This window comes from Bos indicus x Bos taurus, chromosome 6, assembly GCF_003369695.1.
Source record: "Bos indicus x Bos taurus breed Angus x Brahman F1 hybrid chromosome 6, Bos_hybrid_MaternalHap_v2.0, whole genome shotgun sequence".
NCBI lineage: Eukaryota > Metazoa > Chordata > Mammalia > Artiodactyla > Bovidae > Bos > Bos indicus x Bos taurus.
In genome coordinates this window covers 30,290,465-30,307,039 of record NC_040081.1, presented here as the reverse complement: position 1 = coordinate 30,307,039, position 16,575 = coordinate 30,290,465, and the positions used below count along the sequence as shown (strand labels likewise).

Sequence of the window (16,575 nt, the reverse complement as noted above, 5' to 3'; positions counted from 1 at the left end):
GGGAAGAAGATTCTTGTTGAGACTAATTCATTCTGAAAGGAAAACTCATTTGGGATCTGAAAAAGTAGATAAAACTAGATTCTCTTCTCTCCTAATTAGCTCCAAAATTGAGCCTTTTGAGTTTTTGTTGTTGACACAGTTTCAACATGTCAACAACATGGGTGTTTTTGAAAAGCACCCATGTTTGCCGTTTTAGTGTTTTATAATAGAGAAATAAGAGTAAAGAATAATATGTGTGAAGTAATTGGAGAAAAGCACAAAATTTATTTTAGTGCCTGAGTAATGGATACTAATTGTAATGACTTTAGACTAATGAGAGGTTGTTAAGTCTTTGTAAATATTTATTATGATTTATAGTTGAAAGGGACCCTAGAACATTTGATCCAACTCTCTTTACAACTGAGCAGAATGAGGCCGGAGGGGTAAGTGATTTGGCAAAGGTCACAGGGTTTGTTAGTAGTAGAATTAGAATTACCCTCAGGTTTCTTTTACAAAACTAAGGATTGCAAGGGTGTGGATAATGGACACTATCATACGAAGTTTGCAGAATTGTAAATGTCTGCAAATATTCTTGCTGCCAGTCTAGAGTCATGGATCAAACATCTTAATGTGCATACCTTTTTAGAAATAATTCCTAAAGAAAAAGTCAGAAGTGTGCCAAAATAAAGGTGCAGTATTATTCATCACTTTAACATGAGCCCGCAAAGTAGAAGTAGGTTGAATTATTAAATAATAGCCTATTTACAAAATACCTTTAATTTCCTGTGTGGTGACTCATCAGATGTATATTATATGTTACGTTTAAGTCTTGCTACAAGGAATAAAAAGAAATAAAAGATATAGTCCTTGCCTAGAAGGAGCATCCTTGCTGATCTGCTCACCTGCCAACTGTCAGTTATAGACTGAAATGAAATAAGGTTATAAATGAAGAGTAAGTATCTAGGAACTGTCATAGTTGGACAGAGCAATTTTATGTCTGTTGAGTCTGATGATAAAAATTTTCTTTTATTTTGAGTGATTTCTTTGAGTTTGTTTTTTCAGTACTTTATTGTAGATTACAGAAGAATTGGTAAAGGCAAATGTGGGTGGGAGGGGACTTCCCCATAAGTGGCGTCCTCCACCATGGATGGTTCGAGGAGCACTGCTTTCTGGAGAGCTGCATACCGGTGGGAAAAGTGAAATAATAGAAACCAGTAGATAAGGGGAAGGGCCATGCCTGTTCTCAGAATTCAGTATTGAAGGTAGTGCCTCATTGAAATAGACCCTTATTAAATGCTAGTGATTTATGCTATGAAGATTTTAAAAGTTTAAAAGCGAGTCCCCATTTTTTTAAGCTATACTTACCTGCCACTTAGACTTCCCTGGTGGCTTGAGGCAGTAAAGAATCCGCCTGCAAAGCAGGAGACCTGGGTTTGATCCTTGGGTCAGGAAGATCCCCTGTAAAAGGAAATGGCTACCCACTCTAGTATGTATGTCTGGGAAATCCCCATGGACAAAGGAGACTGGCGGGCTACAGTCCATGGGATCTCAAGAGTCGGACACGACGGAGTGACTAACTCTTTAACTTACTTGATATTAGCACATGAAATCATGATTTTGCACCACTTTGCTTAAATATTAATAATTCTGTTCTGAGTTATTAAATTTTCTTGATGCTGACAGATTTTTTTGTTTTGTTTTGAAACATGTTTAGCTTGTGGGTTTTGAAAGCTTGTGATTTGTTTCCCCTGTCATGGAAATATGCTAACACTGGTGGTTTAGGAACCACACTTTGAGAAACACTGTTTTGAGGTTTCATTAAATCATTAGTTCTTAACATTTGGTCATAGATGCCTTTGAGAATTTGGGGAAAACCATGGACCAATCTCAGTGGAAAATACATGTATACTTAAACACAGTTTGCATACAATTTTGAGGGGGATTCATCTCATCATTGAGAAGAACCTTATGAGAAGGGAGGGTTGAAATGTGTGAATTTCAGTTAATCTGTCCTCAGGTAAACTTTCAGTTGACTAAAATGGTTTTGAACCTTTTTAGCTCTCTGTGACATTGCTTGTCGTGTTCCTTATTATTGTAGAGTGGACTACATAGAAACATTGATTTCTCTGTAAGTAACATTTGTTTGATTTTGAGATATTTGTGGACGTACTCTTTTTTTAACAAACCACCCTGCGTTTCACATTTTTGGTAGAATTATATTTACATGTTAACTACAAGGCACAGGACTTTTTAAAATACATATGGATTAACTGTAAAATGAAAATGCTTTGTGGCATATTAATAGTGAATTACAGTTTAAGAAGGCATGTTTCTGTTTTGTTAGGTCACTCTGTAGAGAATAATAAAGACATTATTTCAATTAAGAAGGAATCACTGTGGACATACATTTAGACTGCTAAAACAAACATGTTCGAACTAGGTGGCTCAGTGGCTACATAAGGAAAGAGGCGTAATCACTTCCTTTCTTCCGTTTGGTTTTGTAAGACATAATGACACATACTTTGAGGTATTCTCTTCATTGCTACCATATAAGGTGGATTCTCAGACTTTTGGGTAAAATTGATTACAGTTTGACTCATAAGCCAAAATAAAGTCCATGGTTAAAATAACCAGTGCTCACAGAGTCAGGATTTTATAGACTTAAGAGAGACATCAGTGATTGCTTGCTTTATTTCACCATTCTAACCTGCAGAAAGCAAAATCATTTTATTGCAAACGAAAGATGTTAAAGTGAATTCAAAGTAATCTCCAGTTTTAAAGGGGTATGTTCATATTACACGTTCAGGCTGGAGATTGACATTTTGTGTGTTGTCGAGTTGCATTTGTAGTCTGGTCGAGGCGCCAGCACTGTAACAATAAACAGTGCAAGACAGAACATCTTTGAGTGCTGAGTAATGTAGAGCAGATTAGCAAGACTGGAGTGGTAGTGAATAAACTGGGATTTGAAAAAAAAAGTACTTCTCAAATGTTCTGCTCACTTGAGTGGCTGAAAACTGACCATTTTTGTTTATTTGTGATATTTCTTGGTGATTGAGTAGCATTCATGATTTGGCAGGAAAGCAAGTTCTGCAAATTCTCATTTGGAGTTGTGTTCATTCAGTCTTAGGTTTTCATGGGGTACGGTAGTGTAAAGAATCACATTCTCAGTATTCTGGGAAGCATGTGGGAGATAAATACCTAGGTGCTTTCAACCATAGGTTTCTATCTGGATTCAGATTATTTATTCTACAGTTGGTACTACCAGAAAATAAATTTTAAAACAAAATTAAGTATTGTCCACTAATTAGGTATTTTTTTAAATGAGATTTTTCTCTATGCTTTCTTCTGTCTCATGAAGATCCTTTGGTCAGATTGATATAATTTTTTCTTAGTATATGTATTTCTCTGAATTTTGGTAATGGCACTTAGAAAAACAATAGCTTTTATTTTCCCAGGACTTAGTTCCCATGGCTTTTGGACATGGGAAATTTCTGTTAGTGTTTCTTTCTCTAGCTGTCATATTTATGTTCCTTTTTTACATTTACTAGCCTGATGGCATTCCTGTCATACCCATGGTTTTAAGGTCACATATTTCCAAACATTCTGTATTTGTTGAAAATATGCAGAAGGTTGAAATTGGCACATTGGTGATAACTCATTACATAGGTACCCATTTCCTACTTGTTACCTGTAGCATGTAATAGGATTAATACCAAAGTAAATTTCTTTTGAACCAGCATGAATTGTTGTCAGTAAACAACTGACTTATGTTATCTGTATTGTAAAATGATCTTTGTAATATTCTTGGGCACATATATTTTCAAAGAGTCATTTTTATTGCTGGCACCTGTTTTCTGAGGTTTGTAACTGACTTATTTTCAAGGGAAGACAAGAGATTTTTTTGTATATATTGAGAATTCCCTATGATTTGGAAGGATACTTTTCATTAGAGAATTCTAAGGTAGTACTGGAGTCACTGCTTTGCTTATACATTTTGCCTTTTTATGAAAAATCTTTGTGCAATATAGCAGCTGTATTAAATGTACATTTTATAGAGAAATCTTAGGTAGATTTATTTAAAATGTTATCCCATGTTGGCTTCTAATTTTTAAAAATGAAAGCCCTATAATGCTTTCTTTGATTTTATTTGTTTTTTTTTTACTATGAATTCAATGATTGTTTTGTTTCTATGATATACTCTTAAGAGGTGATAGCTATGGGGAAGGATTAGTTTAAAAGGTATGTCTATAACGCCTAAGAATCCCAAGTAGTTTACTGCTCTGTGGATAAAACAGATTTTCTCTTCAGTGTATGTTAGAGGTTCTCATCTAAGTGATATGTTCTCTTGAGATAATATTTAATTTTGATGTGGTTTTCTAAGGATGTGGTGCTACTTTCTTCTTCTGTTAAAAAGTTTAAAGAAGAAATACTTTTGGAACTACAAATTTGTATAGAGGCTAAGCATTTGGGAGAAGTTTAGTTGTAAATTTTACTTGAGTCCGATAAAGTTAATGACACGTTTAATAGCATACATAAATATTACTCTGAGTTAATTGGCTCTGCATCATAATTATTAATTATAGTCGTGTAGGTTATTTTATCATAATTGTTCAAATCAAAGTATAAGATCTTCTTGCTTCTTTAATTAATTACGATTTTGCTATTGTATTCAGTTTGCATATTATTTTGTACAAATGCAGTGATGTACAGCACACTCAGAGAGAAGGCCTGGACCCCAAACCTGGGACGTCTGATAACTGTCTCCATTCATGCCCTTGGTTCTTTGTTCTGCCTTCTTCCCAGTGCCCTCCCTTGTTACGCTTTCTTTTGTTTGCTTTCCTTCCTCTCCTTCCCTGACCCCTAACTCAAGATTTCTTCACCAATATCACCTTATTGATTCTTGTTCTTTTGCCTTTTGGTACAGTGCCAGACTGTCCTGGGTGCTGATCATGAGGCCACCATCCTGTGGGAATAGAGTTTGAAAAATTCAGACTTGAATAGTAGTAAGCAGGGAGGGAAGGCCTGTGAGCTGGGGTTCTGATTCGGCATTGTATCAAGCTCTTTGGCTAAGTGAAGAGAAAATTTAGGCTTAGAGGAGCAGAGGGAAGAGAAGAGGGGTGTTTGGTCTTCCTTTAAGTAGGAAAGGGAAAAATAAGCCTGACTGATCAGCTTGAAAAGCTGTCTTTTCTGCCCTGTAGGTCCTTGAAGTAGGTGTCCAGCATATGCGAATTGATGGCATATTATGATAATGACAGTGATCATTTACTGTGCGCGCTGTGTACTGTGTGTGTGTGTGTGTGTGTGTGTGTGTGTGTGTTGCTCGGTTGTGTCTGACTCTTTTCCACCCCATGGACTGTAGCCCACCGGGCTCCTCTGTCCATGGAATTCTCCAGGCAAGAATACTGGAGTGGGTAGCCATTCTCTTCTCCAGGGGATCCTCTTGACCCGGGAATCGAACCTTCGTCTCCTGCATCACAGGCAGATTCTTTACCATCTTAGCCACCAGGGAAACCCATGTACTGTGCTGGTGCTTCATTTAATCTGCTCAGTAGCTCTGTGAGGCAAGTGAAATCCTAGTCCCCATTTTCAGGAAGAAATACCTGAAGCCTAGAGAAGCCTGGTAAACTCATGGTGCACACTTTAATAGAAGACCAAGCATAGTATGAACTTATGTTTGCTTAACTTCAGAATCTTTTCTTGAAACTGTGTTCTTGCTGTGGAGTTCTCTTTTCCCATCTGCCGAGCAGAGTAAAACCACCTGATAGTGGTGAGGGACGATGATGGGTCTCCCAGGATCCTTCGCTTACTGTTGGTGCCCAGTAAATAGTTTTATTTACTTTTTCTGGGTCATCTCTTTCTCAGGACAGAAAGAGACTATGTGAGAGGAACTATCCATCTAAAACGGCTGAAGAAAATTTACTTTTGGGTATTTCCCAGTCACAGCAAGATGAGGGAAGCCCAAGTCTGTGATGCCATTTTCTCTTATATCTTCCTCCCCACATCACACACACGTGGGTGCACACGACACACAGACACACAGTCACACGTACACACACGGTCTATCCATCTGCTTACTGAAGACTGGGCTGTTTTTCAAGAGAGGCCTTCTTATAATCCATACTTAAAAGGGTTAAAGTGTAGCACTAGGGCTGAGGTTTAGATCCAAGTGCAGGTGATTAATTGGAGAAGGCAGTGGCACCCCACTCCAGTACTTTTGCCTAGAAAATCCCATGGACAGAGGAGGCTGGTAGGCTGCAGACCATGGGGTCGCTAGAGTCGGACACGACTGAGTGACTTCACTTTCACTTTTCACTTTCACGCATTGGAGAAGGATATGGCAACCCACTCCAGTGTTCTTGCCTGGAGAATCCCAGGGACGGGGGAGCCTGGTGGGCTGCCGTCAGTGGGGTCTCACAGACTTGGACACGACTGAAGTGACTTAGCAGCAGCAGCAGGTGATTAATATTAGATTCTTTCTTATCTGAGTTAACAGGGAAGCTCAGTAAAGATTCCATTCTCTCTTGAAGAGCAGGTAGTTATCCTGCTTTCTGCATCAGTAAACCGAAGCTCAGAGGTTGTTCCAACATCTGCAACCATGTCTACTTGCAACTTAAGTGAGACCACAAAGCAGTGTTTTTAAAGAAGCATACAGCTACAATTAAGTTTATGGAAAATTGGACAACAGTACTGAAAAATGTATTTAAAGATCAAAAGAGAAGCATTTGTTTGTGATTAATTTGATTTATTCTGGACTGGACCCAGGAGCCTCCCTTGACTGCTTCCTTCCTACACATTGTGCATTTATGAGATACACACATACTTATAGCTGTCATACAATATGGACAAGATTTATTGGTGACGGAAAGTTGTTACTGACTGCCTCGAACAAATGCAGGCTATTTAGACTTTCCACAACAAAGAAGAAATGAACTATGCAAATAACAAGTGACCTTGTAGTCTTTTCTTAGCTGCTCACAATTTATAATAGTGATACATCCTACCCAATTAAGGGGGAAATTTCATCTTTCTGTTGAGTGGCTGCCTTGAGGAAGTAGTTCTGGGGATAAATAAAAGGTCATGGGAGTTTTCAATGAGATGCCATCTTTTTAACAAGTTTTACATTTGTTTCTATGCATTGGGCCTTTTCCACTGGCATTAGTCTAGGCTCTTTCTGCTCTTTAAATTAGTGAGTAGAAAGCTTAAATATTGAATAATAAAGATGGTTAGAGATTTAGAAAATACATTCATGTCAGAAACTCAAAATAATTAATATTACTAAGCTCAAAAAAAAACTGTAGGCAAAAAGGAGTTTGACAGTTTAAATAACATGAAAAGTACAGATGGCGATGGACATTTGTTTGCATTTCTGATAATTGAGAAAGGTTTGAGATTAAATACAATTAAATTCTTTCTAAGCTGAAACTCCATTACTTTGGCCACCTGATGTGAAGTGCCGACTCATTGGAAAATTTCCTGATGCTGGGAAAGATTGATGACAAGAGAAGGGAGTGGCAGAGGATGAAATGAATGGATGGCATCACTGACTCAATAGACGTGAGTCTGAACAAACTCCGGAAAATAGTGAACAGGGAAGCCTAGTGTACTGCAGTTCATGGAATCACAAAGAGTCGGACACAGCTTAGCGATTGTGCAACAACACTTAAAGTTACTAAGGGGAGTTGTGACATCTCTTTGGGAATTCTAGGGAAAATATATTAGCTATGTATCCGAAATGTGTTTACTTGTTTCTGTTGGAAACGTAGTTTGATTTTTGACCTTTCTTAGGTTAGCTCAGCCTAATGTTCAACTGAAGATTCTCATTTTCAGATTTTTTTCTCTTTGATGAATTAAGTATATTTTGTCAGAATTTGGCATATTAATCTGATGGATGGATTTATTGATTCCTTATTTACTATGATTTAATCAGATATTTTTCTAATACCTACAATATTCAAGGCTCTTGAGAAGACATAGTGTAAAATATGATCCCTGAGGAGCTTGTTTTGAAGTTGTAAACAGGTTGACTACAGAATATAAATTGCTTGTATATCAGGCTTCAACTTCATTCTCCATTGTAGGAAGCAGAAAATATTTGAAGCCTTTTCACCCTCATTTTATAAATAGTTGACATGATGGAACTCTTCAGTGTGAGATGGTAGTTGGGCCACCATTATGGAAATAAGATGAAGGAAATGGCACGGAATTTGGAGAATTTGGCAGTAGGAATGTCTTTAGAAAACTCTTGCTTTAGGCAGCAGGCAAGATCAAGGTGACAGATGACCAGGGTATATGGACTGGCATGAGAGGGGAAAGGAAGAATCAACAAAATTTAGCAATTTCCCTGGATGTGGTACCCAAGGCAAAGGCAGAATTCACAAGGGCTGTATGATTTCTATGCTGCATGTTTTAAAAAGAAGGGTGGCAGAGTAAAAGCGGTCCAAAAAAGATAGGTAATTCTCAGACATTGGATCTAAACATCTTGAGATCATAGCATCTCAGAAGGCTACTGGATCAAAGGAGTGAGAAAAATGTTATACAGTGTGTGACATTTGATTAAATTAAATTATTTACTTAATTGTTCATTACCTTTATGTTACTATTGGACTGGGGATATTTAAATTGCTTTTGTTGGGTACACTTTGAGCAAATGCCCATAGATTTGTCTTTCTTTTTTAAGTCTACATCTTATGTTAGGAATTGTGAAGTAGGTAATTTAGCTACGTTCTATTTGTGGTTAAAAAAATTTTTTTTTTATGCTTACTCTTCTTGGTTAGAATATCTAGGCTAAATAATGTAAACATAATTGTTTCCATAATTTTTCCTCTTTATCAGGATTCAAATTTCAGTTCATTTATTTTAGTAGGGAATAGATGTTCCTTTGTCCTACCAACAAAATTGTTCAGATATGACTTTTGTTTTAGAATTAGAGTTATACCTTTGTACAGATAGTTCATAGATAGATAACCGTTTAAGACTGGAAGGAACCATAAAAGGCCTTTAACATCATCTAGTACAGCCTCTGGAGAAGGCAATGGCACCCCACTCCAGCACTCTTGCTTGGAAAATCCCATGGACGGAGGAGCCTGGTAGGCTGCAGTCCATGGGGTCGCTAAGAGTCGGACACGATTGAAGACTTCACTTTCACTTTTCACTTTCATGCATTGGAGAAGGAAATGGTAACCCACTCCAGTATTCTTGCCTGGAGAACCCCAGGGACGGAGGAGCCTGGTAGGCTGCTGTCTATGGGGTCGCACAGAGTTAGACACGACTAAAGTGACTTAGCAGCAGCAGCAGCAGCACAGCCTCCACATTTCTTGGGTTAGTCATCTGGGATCAAGAGAAAATAATAACAGATAACATTTATTAAGCTATTATCTCACATAATCTTTATAAAACCCATGGAAAGCAGTGGCATCACTATTATAGCTTTAGGAATTGTTTTCTTGGTAAATGTCCTTCATAGTTTAAACAGTTTAGTTCTGTGCAGGAGAGAGTAACAATATTTGTTATTTAATTAAATAATTAATATTTATATTAATAAAATACTGGTTATTAAAAGACATTTCACATCTACTATTCAATACAGTAAAACTGTAGTATTTAATGTAGGTATTATTATTTTTAAAGACGTTTTCTTACTCTTGACACATACACATTTTAATAAATGTTTCTGTCTATACAGTATTTTAAAACATACTTAATAAAATTCTATCTTATTTTTTTCTTCTTGATTCTGTGATCCTGGAATTCAAATTAGATTCATTTAATTTTTATTGAATTTTGGTATTACTTTGTCAGTCATATAGTATATAATAAAATGTGTGTCTATATGTATGTGTCTATATATATATATATACACGTGTATATGTAGTATAGCTATGTTGATAAATTAGATATGTGTTAAATTTTAATGTTTTACTACTCTGGAAATGTTATTTCTTTATTGTCTGCATTTCATTAATTTTTGTTACCTTTAAATATCTGGGCAGCTGAGAGGAGTTGTTTGTTTACATTAGTACAATGATGAAAACAATCACTACAGTTGACCCTTGAACTCGAGTAAAGGCACTGACCCTCTGTGAAATTGAAAATCTGCCTGTAATTTATAGTCTGTCCTCTGTATATACAGTTTGGTTCCTCCATATCTATGGTTCTGCATACCTGGATTCAACCAATCATGGATTGTGTAGTATTGTTGTATTCACTATTGAAAAAAATCCACATAGAAGTAGACCCATGCAGTTCAAACTCACGTTGATCAAGTGTCAACTCTATGTACTACATTTATATTATAATAGAGAATATTTCATTGAAAGGCTTGAAATCTTTTTTTATACTTTGTTGGATTTTATCTCTGTTCTGTATGTAGTAAGTTGCTGCAGTCATGTCCCATCTTTGAGACTCCATGGACTATAGCCTGCCAGGCTCCTCTGTCCATGGAATTCTGCAGGCAAGAATACTAGAGTGGTTGCCATTTCCTACTCTAGGGGATTTTCCTGACCCAGGGATCGGACCTGAGTCTCTTACATCAACTCCTGCATTGGCAGGCAGGTTCTTTGCCACTAGTGCCATCTGGGCAGCCTAGACTTTACATATCCTGGCTCAAATAGATATTTTTTCTTACTAATTTCAAAAACTTTGTCCATCATTTGCTATTTATATGTTAAATGAAATAGATTTCAAATCGAAAATTTTAGTTTTTCCTGACTTCACAATTTATAACAAACAATAGATTTTGCCCGTGTTAGATGACCAATGGCATCCATTGATTCAGCATATATTTTATGAAGGTCTCTGGTGTCAGGCACACTTCTAGCTTTAGGGCAGTGGGAGAGAAACACAGGCATGGGCCTGCCCGGATGGATCTAATAGTCAGTGCTGTTTCCTTGATTTTAGATCCAAATAGTTGTTCTTGTACACTAGGATTTATCTGCCTTGATCATTATTTTTAAGGAAAGAATTAGAGAATTGATGCTAATCAAAACCTACGGAACATACAACATTCATTTGTATTATTGCTTTGCTTCCAAGTTATGAATTCTAGCACTCAGCCATTGGTTCAGTTTGCTGAGGGATGTTTTTCTTTGAATCGAATAGTAATTTTAGTAAAATGTGCTCTAAAACATTTAGTTTTTAAAAAGTTGTGGTAAAATGTACTTATCATAAAAGACATTTTAGCCATTTTTAAAGCGCACAATTCATTAATTGCTTTTACAGTGTTGTGTTCGTAAAGAACTCCCCTGCTAATGCAGGAAATGTAAAACATGCGGGTTCGATCCCTGGGTTGGGAAAATTCTCTGGAGAAGGGCATGTCAACCCACTCTAGTATTCTTGTCTGGAGAATCCCATGGACGGAGAAGCCTGGTGGGCTATAGTCCACTGGGTCGCAAAGAGTCGGACGCGACTGAGCGACTTCACTCACTCACTCCAGTATTCTTGCCTGGTAACTCCCATGGACAGAGGAGCCTGGTGGGCTATAGTCTGTGAGGTCACAAAGAGTCAGACATGATTTAGCAACTAAACAACAACAACATTAGAGAAATGACAACAACATTAGAGAAATGACAACAACATTAGAGAAATACTGCTTATTTTCTTCCTTTTTCAGGTCTAGTCTCAAGAATATGAATTCTTCCAGCAACCCATATTTAGTGTGATCTACTTGTATTTAACTGAATTCTGAACTTGTCATTTTAATTAGAATGGTTCCTTTTGATTTGTACGTGTTCCTTATTTCTGAATATCTATTAAAAATGCATCATCTTCCATTTGACTGTCATTTTATATTTGTTTGCTCCTTTTGGAGCAATGAAATAGATCCACATGAAGTTTAAAGGAGATCAAACTAAATGTAAACATGTATCACGTTTCATAAGGAAGGGAAGAAAGATTGGGAATTAAAGACTGTGGTACACGATAAAGTCTGACAGTCTCAGACACAACTGGTTTTCTTCCCCTCCTGCTAAATGCCTGGAACAAGAAGCCCATCCAACATAAAAGATATTTAGGCCTGTGATCTAAAAGAGTTCAGTCCCTCAAACACTGGTCATGAGTTGGACTCAATAGGAAGGATTGTTCAGTACATCCTCCATCTGTATTAATCTTTGTGCTGAAACAAAAATACAGCTGTTTAAAAGAGTTTTAAAAATTATTTCTGAAAGAGTATTAAATACCCTATTCAGATTACCTTTTTTCCCCTAAAATGTGGTTTCCTTGGCTACTTCTCTTCCTCATTTGTAACAATCACACACTCCTGTTACACAATAAAGAAATGGAGAAATTACCAAAGACTCTTTCTCAGACAATTATTTTAGAGTTTTAGACAGCAAATAAAAATTTAAGAAAATAAGTATGAAAGTCATTTGAATTTTTACTTTACCTGTTAATTAAGAAAATTTGTATTATTTTGTCTGGTAGTATATGAGTATATTTTTCTTTTGATATGACAACAGTATAATTTTCATTTTTGTTTATTTTTAAAGAATGACAGTCCTAATGAAATATATTTTTTACAGCTAAAAGATGGTGGGAAAGCATCCCAGGCAAACGTAAGAATAGGCGACGTGGTTCTCAGCATTGATGGAATAAGTGCCCATGGCATGACTCATCTGGAAGCCCAAAACAAGATTAAGGGTTGTACAGGCTCTTTGAATATGACTCTTCAAAGGTAAATTTTTTTCATTTGGTTCTGATAGAGAAAACAACACTGACGAATGTGTTTCTTGTGTCTGATTCATGTGTTAAGTAAGAAGCATTTTCTACTGCCATTGTTTCAGGTAGATAAATAAGAAATAGAATGACTTTTAAATTGGCTATTGAGCAGTATGAGAACTGGTGAAAGCTTTGGTTATAAGGCATGTATTCACATACTTGTAACTATTGTGTGTACAGTTTCAGAGAGTTTAAGAATTTCTGCAATTTCTCAGTAGAATGCAGCCTAAGGATTCTTGTTATAGGGTAAAACTCTTGACCTTAATATTTTAGGCAGGGTATTAGAAGGTATTCTTTTAAAATATTTGGCTTTTCTTTTACCATAAGTATGTTTTTTGCCTTTATACCCCTGGATAGAAAAATATAATTTTAATATATTTATTTGAGGTCCAAATTTTCTGAACTTAGTTTGGCTTCAATTTTAAAATAGCTAAACATCTTGTTGATTATATGATATCAGGTCTTTTCAGCATCCCAACATTTGAACTGTATTGAGATCACTTGGATTGCTGCTTAAAAATACTGCTAGGAAACTTGTACTATGGAGAACAGTGTGGAGATTTCTTAAAAAACTGGAAATAGAACTGCCAAACGACCCAGCAATCCCACTGCTGGGCATACACACCGAGGAAACCAGAATTGAAAGACACGTGTACCCCAATGTTCATCACAGCACTGTTTATAATAGCCAGGACATGGAAGTAACCTAGATGTCCATCAGCAGATGAGTGGATAAGAAAGCTGTGGTACATATACACAATGGAATATTACTCAGCTATTAAAAAGAATGCATTTGAATCAGTTCTAATGAGGTGGATGAAACTGGAGCCTATTATACAGAGTGAAGTAAGCCAGAAAGAAAAGCACCAATACAGTATACTAATGCATACATATGGAATTTAGAAAGATGGTAATGGTGACCCTATATGTGAGACAGAAGAAGAGACACAGATGTAGAGAATAGATTTTTGGACTCTGTGGGAGAAGGCGAGAGTGGGATGATTTGAGAGAATAGCAGTGAAACATGTATGTTATCATATGTGAAATAGATCACCAGTCCAGGTTCGATGCATGAGACAGGGTGCTCAGGGCTGGTGCACTGGGATGACCCTGAGGGATGGCATGGGGAGGGAGGTTCAGGATGGGGAACTCATGTACACCCATGGCTGTATCATGTCAATGTATGGCAAAAACCACTACAATATTGTGAAGTAATTAGCCTCCAATTAAAATAAATAAATAAAAAAGAAAAAAAAATACTGCTAGGAATTAGACTACCTGGAAGTAAGGACCAAGAATTATATATTAATCAGTTTTGTTTGATTGTTATTAAATACAAAGTTAGAACCACTTCAGTGTCTTAGGTTGAGGGGGGAAGGTAGAGGAAAGAGAGAATAGAAGGAGTGTTCTTGAATAATGGCTGTGAACTTGTAGATTTATAAGGAAGGTAGTCATGAAATTAAAAGACACTTATTCCTTGGAAGGAAAGTTATGACCAACCTAGATAGCATATTCAAAAGCAGAGACATTTCTTTGCCAACAAAGGTCCGTCTAGTCAAGGCTGTGGTTTTCCCAGTGGTCATGTATGGATGTGAGAGTTGGACTGTGAAGAAAGCTGAGCGCAAAAAATTGATGCTTTTGAACTGTGGTGTTGGAGAAGACTCTTGAGAGTCCCTTGGACTGCAAGGAGATCCAACCAGTCCATTCTGAAGGAGATCAGCCCTGGGATTTCTTTGGAAGGAATGATGCTAAAGCTGAAACTCCAGTACTTTGGCCACCTCATGCGAAGAGTTGACTCATTAGAAAAGACTCTGATGCTGGGAGGGATTGGGGGCAGGAGGAGAAGGGGACAGCAGAGGATGAGATGGCTGGATGGCATCACCGACTCGATGGACGCGAGTTTAAGTGAACACCGGGAGATGGTGATGGATAGGGAGGCCTGGCGTGCTGCGATTCATGGGCTGTCAAAGAGTCGGACACGACTGAACGACTGAACTGAACTGAACTGTGAGCTACTGTTTACCAGGTGGTCATGAAGGGTTTTAAGCAAGTCTTGCTTTTGATAATTATATTAATGGAAAGGTTCTGTGTTCTATAAAATTTGGAAAATGCCATTTCCCCCTAAAACATTTCATGTCGTTGTCATTGTTTAGTTGGTAAGTTGTGTCCAACCCTCTTGTGACCCCATGGACTGTGCCAACCAGGCTACCGTGTCCATGGGATTTCCCAGGCAAAAATACTGGAGTGGGTTGCCATTTCTTTCTCCAAAACATCTCATAGTCTTCCATAAATTGTTTTTATTATGAGTCTTTATGAGGGAAATAACGTATGCTATATCTTCCTATTATTTTTAACTATGAAACCTTTTTATTCTTGGAGTCTCTCCTGGGAGGATTTAAAGGATATATATAGGGTAAATTATATGTAATTTTCTGGATGAGTATCAATTTTGTCTTAAAAGTGAATAGGAGAAATCTAGAAAAACTTAGAGATTTACTCTACTATATCATGACTTTCTGACCAGTTCCCGTTTGGGAGCATGTGTATGTCTATCTGTATGTCTTTGTGTGTTTCTGTGTGTGGAATTCCTTTCAGTGGGACTGTTGAATCAAAGTTAATGTGTATTTAAATTTTGAAAGCTAGTAGCTGTACATTTCATTGGATACAAAAGTAATCAATGAGAAAAAATAACCTTGCTAAAAAGTTCTATTTTGATAGTCTCTGTTCTATATATTGAGACATGTAACACAAAAATTGTTACTAATTAAGAGAAAATAGGCATTTTTAATGACAGGCATTTTTACTAAGTATGAATTTTGTAAGGGAACCAAGAAGTTAAGAAGCTTAATGTGTCATGAGATATCAACACAACAAAGCAAGTACATTGTTAGGTTGTTTCTCCTATTCACAAGTTAAAGTTTATGTGTGGTATAAACTTTTTTTCTGGGCTGTATATGGTTTCTTTCATAGTAGCCTACTTGTTCTCATATTGTGTTCACTATTTTATGACCTAGTACAGTATCTTATTTTCTGTTGAAAAGACTCTAGGTTCCATGAGAGTAGATGAAAACCAGATGTTACCCTGTTTGGATGGGTTTCTAGTTTGAGTAATCTGCTACTGATTTTAATATAGATTGTTTTAAGCTACTTAAATGCAGAATGTCACAAGCCAACTTGTTACAAATACTTGGAGATACTACTTAATCTTATCTTCATATATCTGAGTATGGATATTCAGAGACCTACAATATGAGAGAGAATTTTAGAGTCCTGTTTTTCATTGTTATTATTCTCAATTTTTCGAACACCTCTTGTGTTAGGTTATGTCAACCTGAAAGAGATTTGCATTTAAGAGAATTCATGGTATAACCCTCACAATGCTACTGAAGAAACACTTTTTGCTTTTTTATGAAAAAAATAAAACTTTGAAGAGTTATCTTTAATCTTTCCCTATACTAAGGCTATTTTCTTCCTAAGTTCTCTTTTTTATATCAAAGCAAAATTTTTTCCCCACTCATTTATGAATTTGAACAACAACATCCTTACTTGGCTTCCAGTCAGCTTACCCTCTTTATTCCACCTCTCACCAACTAGTCTGCTCAGGATTCTTCCAAATTGAATAACCTACAATAGCGCTTTCTCTGTTTTCTTCCTGACTAGTACTCACCTTTACAGACTTGTCTTTAGTCTGGTTTCCCTAGAAGCAGAACCTGAGATGGGATTCATGTACAAGTGATTTATCAAGAGAGTTGTTTCATATGTTACTTACAAGGGAGTGGATGAAGCAGGACTGGGAAGAAGAAACTGAGATGAGCAAGGATATGGTTTCAGGGGATGTCTATCTTCAGCTTGCCCCAGGAGAGAACTTGGGAACAACACTGTACC

The 16,575-nt window shown here is 36.8% G+C and overlaps 1 protein-coding gene across 7 annotated transcripts in view; it reads left to right on the top strand.

Annotated features, from left to right (window-relative positions):
• Positions 1-16,575, top strand: part of PDLIM5 (PDZ and LIM domain 5) — a 234,233-nt gene that overhangs the window by 62,932 nt on the left and 154,726 nt on the right. For all 7 annotated transcript variants that reach the window (XM_027544052.1, XM_027544043.1, XM_027544047.1 and 4 more), the window contains exon 3: positions 12,495-12,646. In XM_027544052.1, coding sequence (XP_027399853.1) covers positions 12,495-12,646 — 152 coding nt within the window. The remainder of the gene's footprint in view (positions 1-12,494; positions 12,647-16,575) is intronic.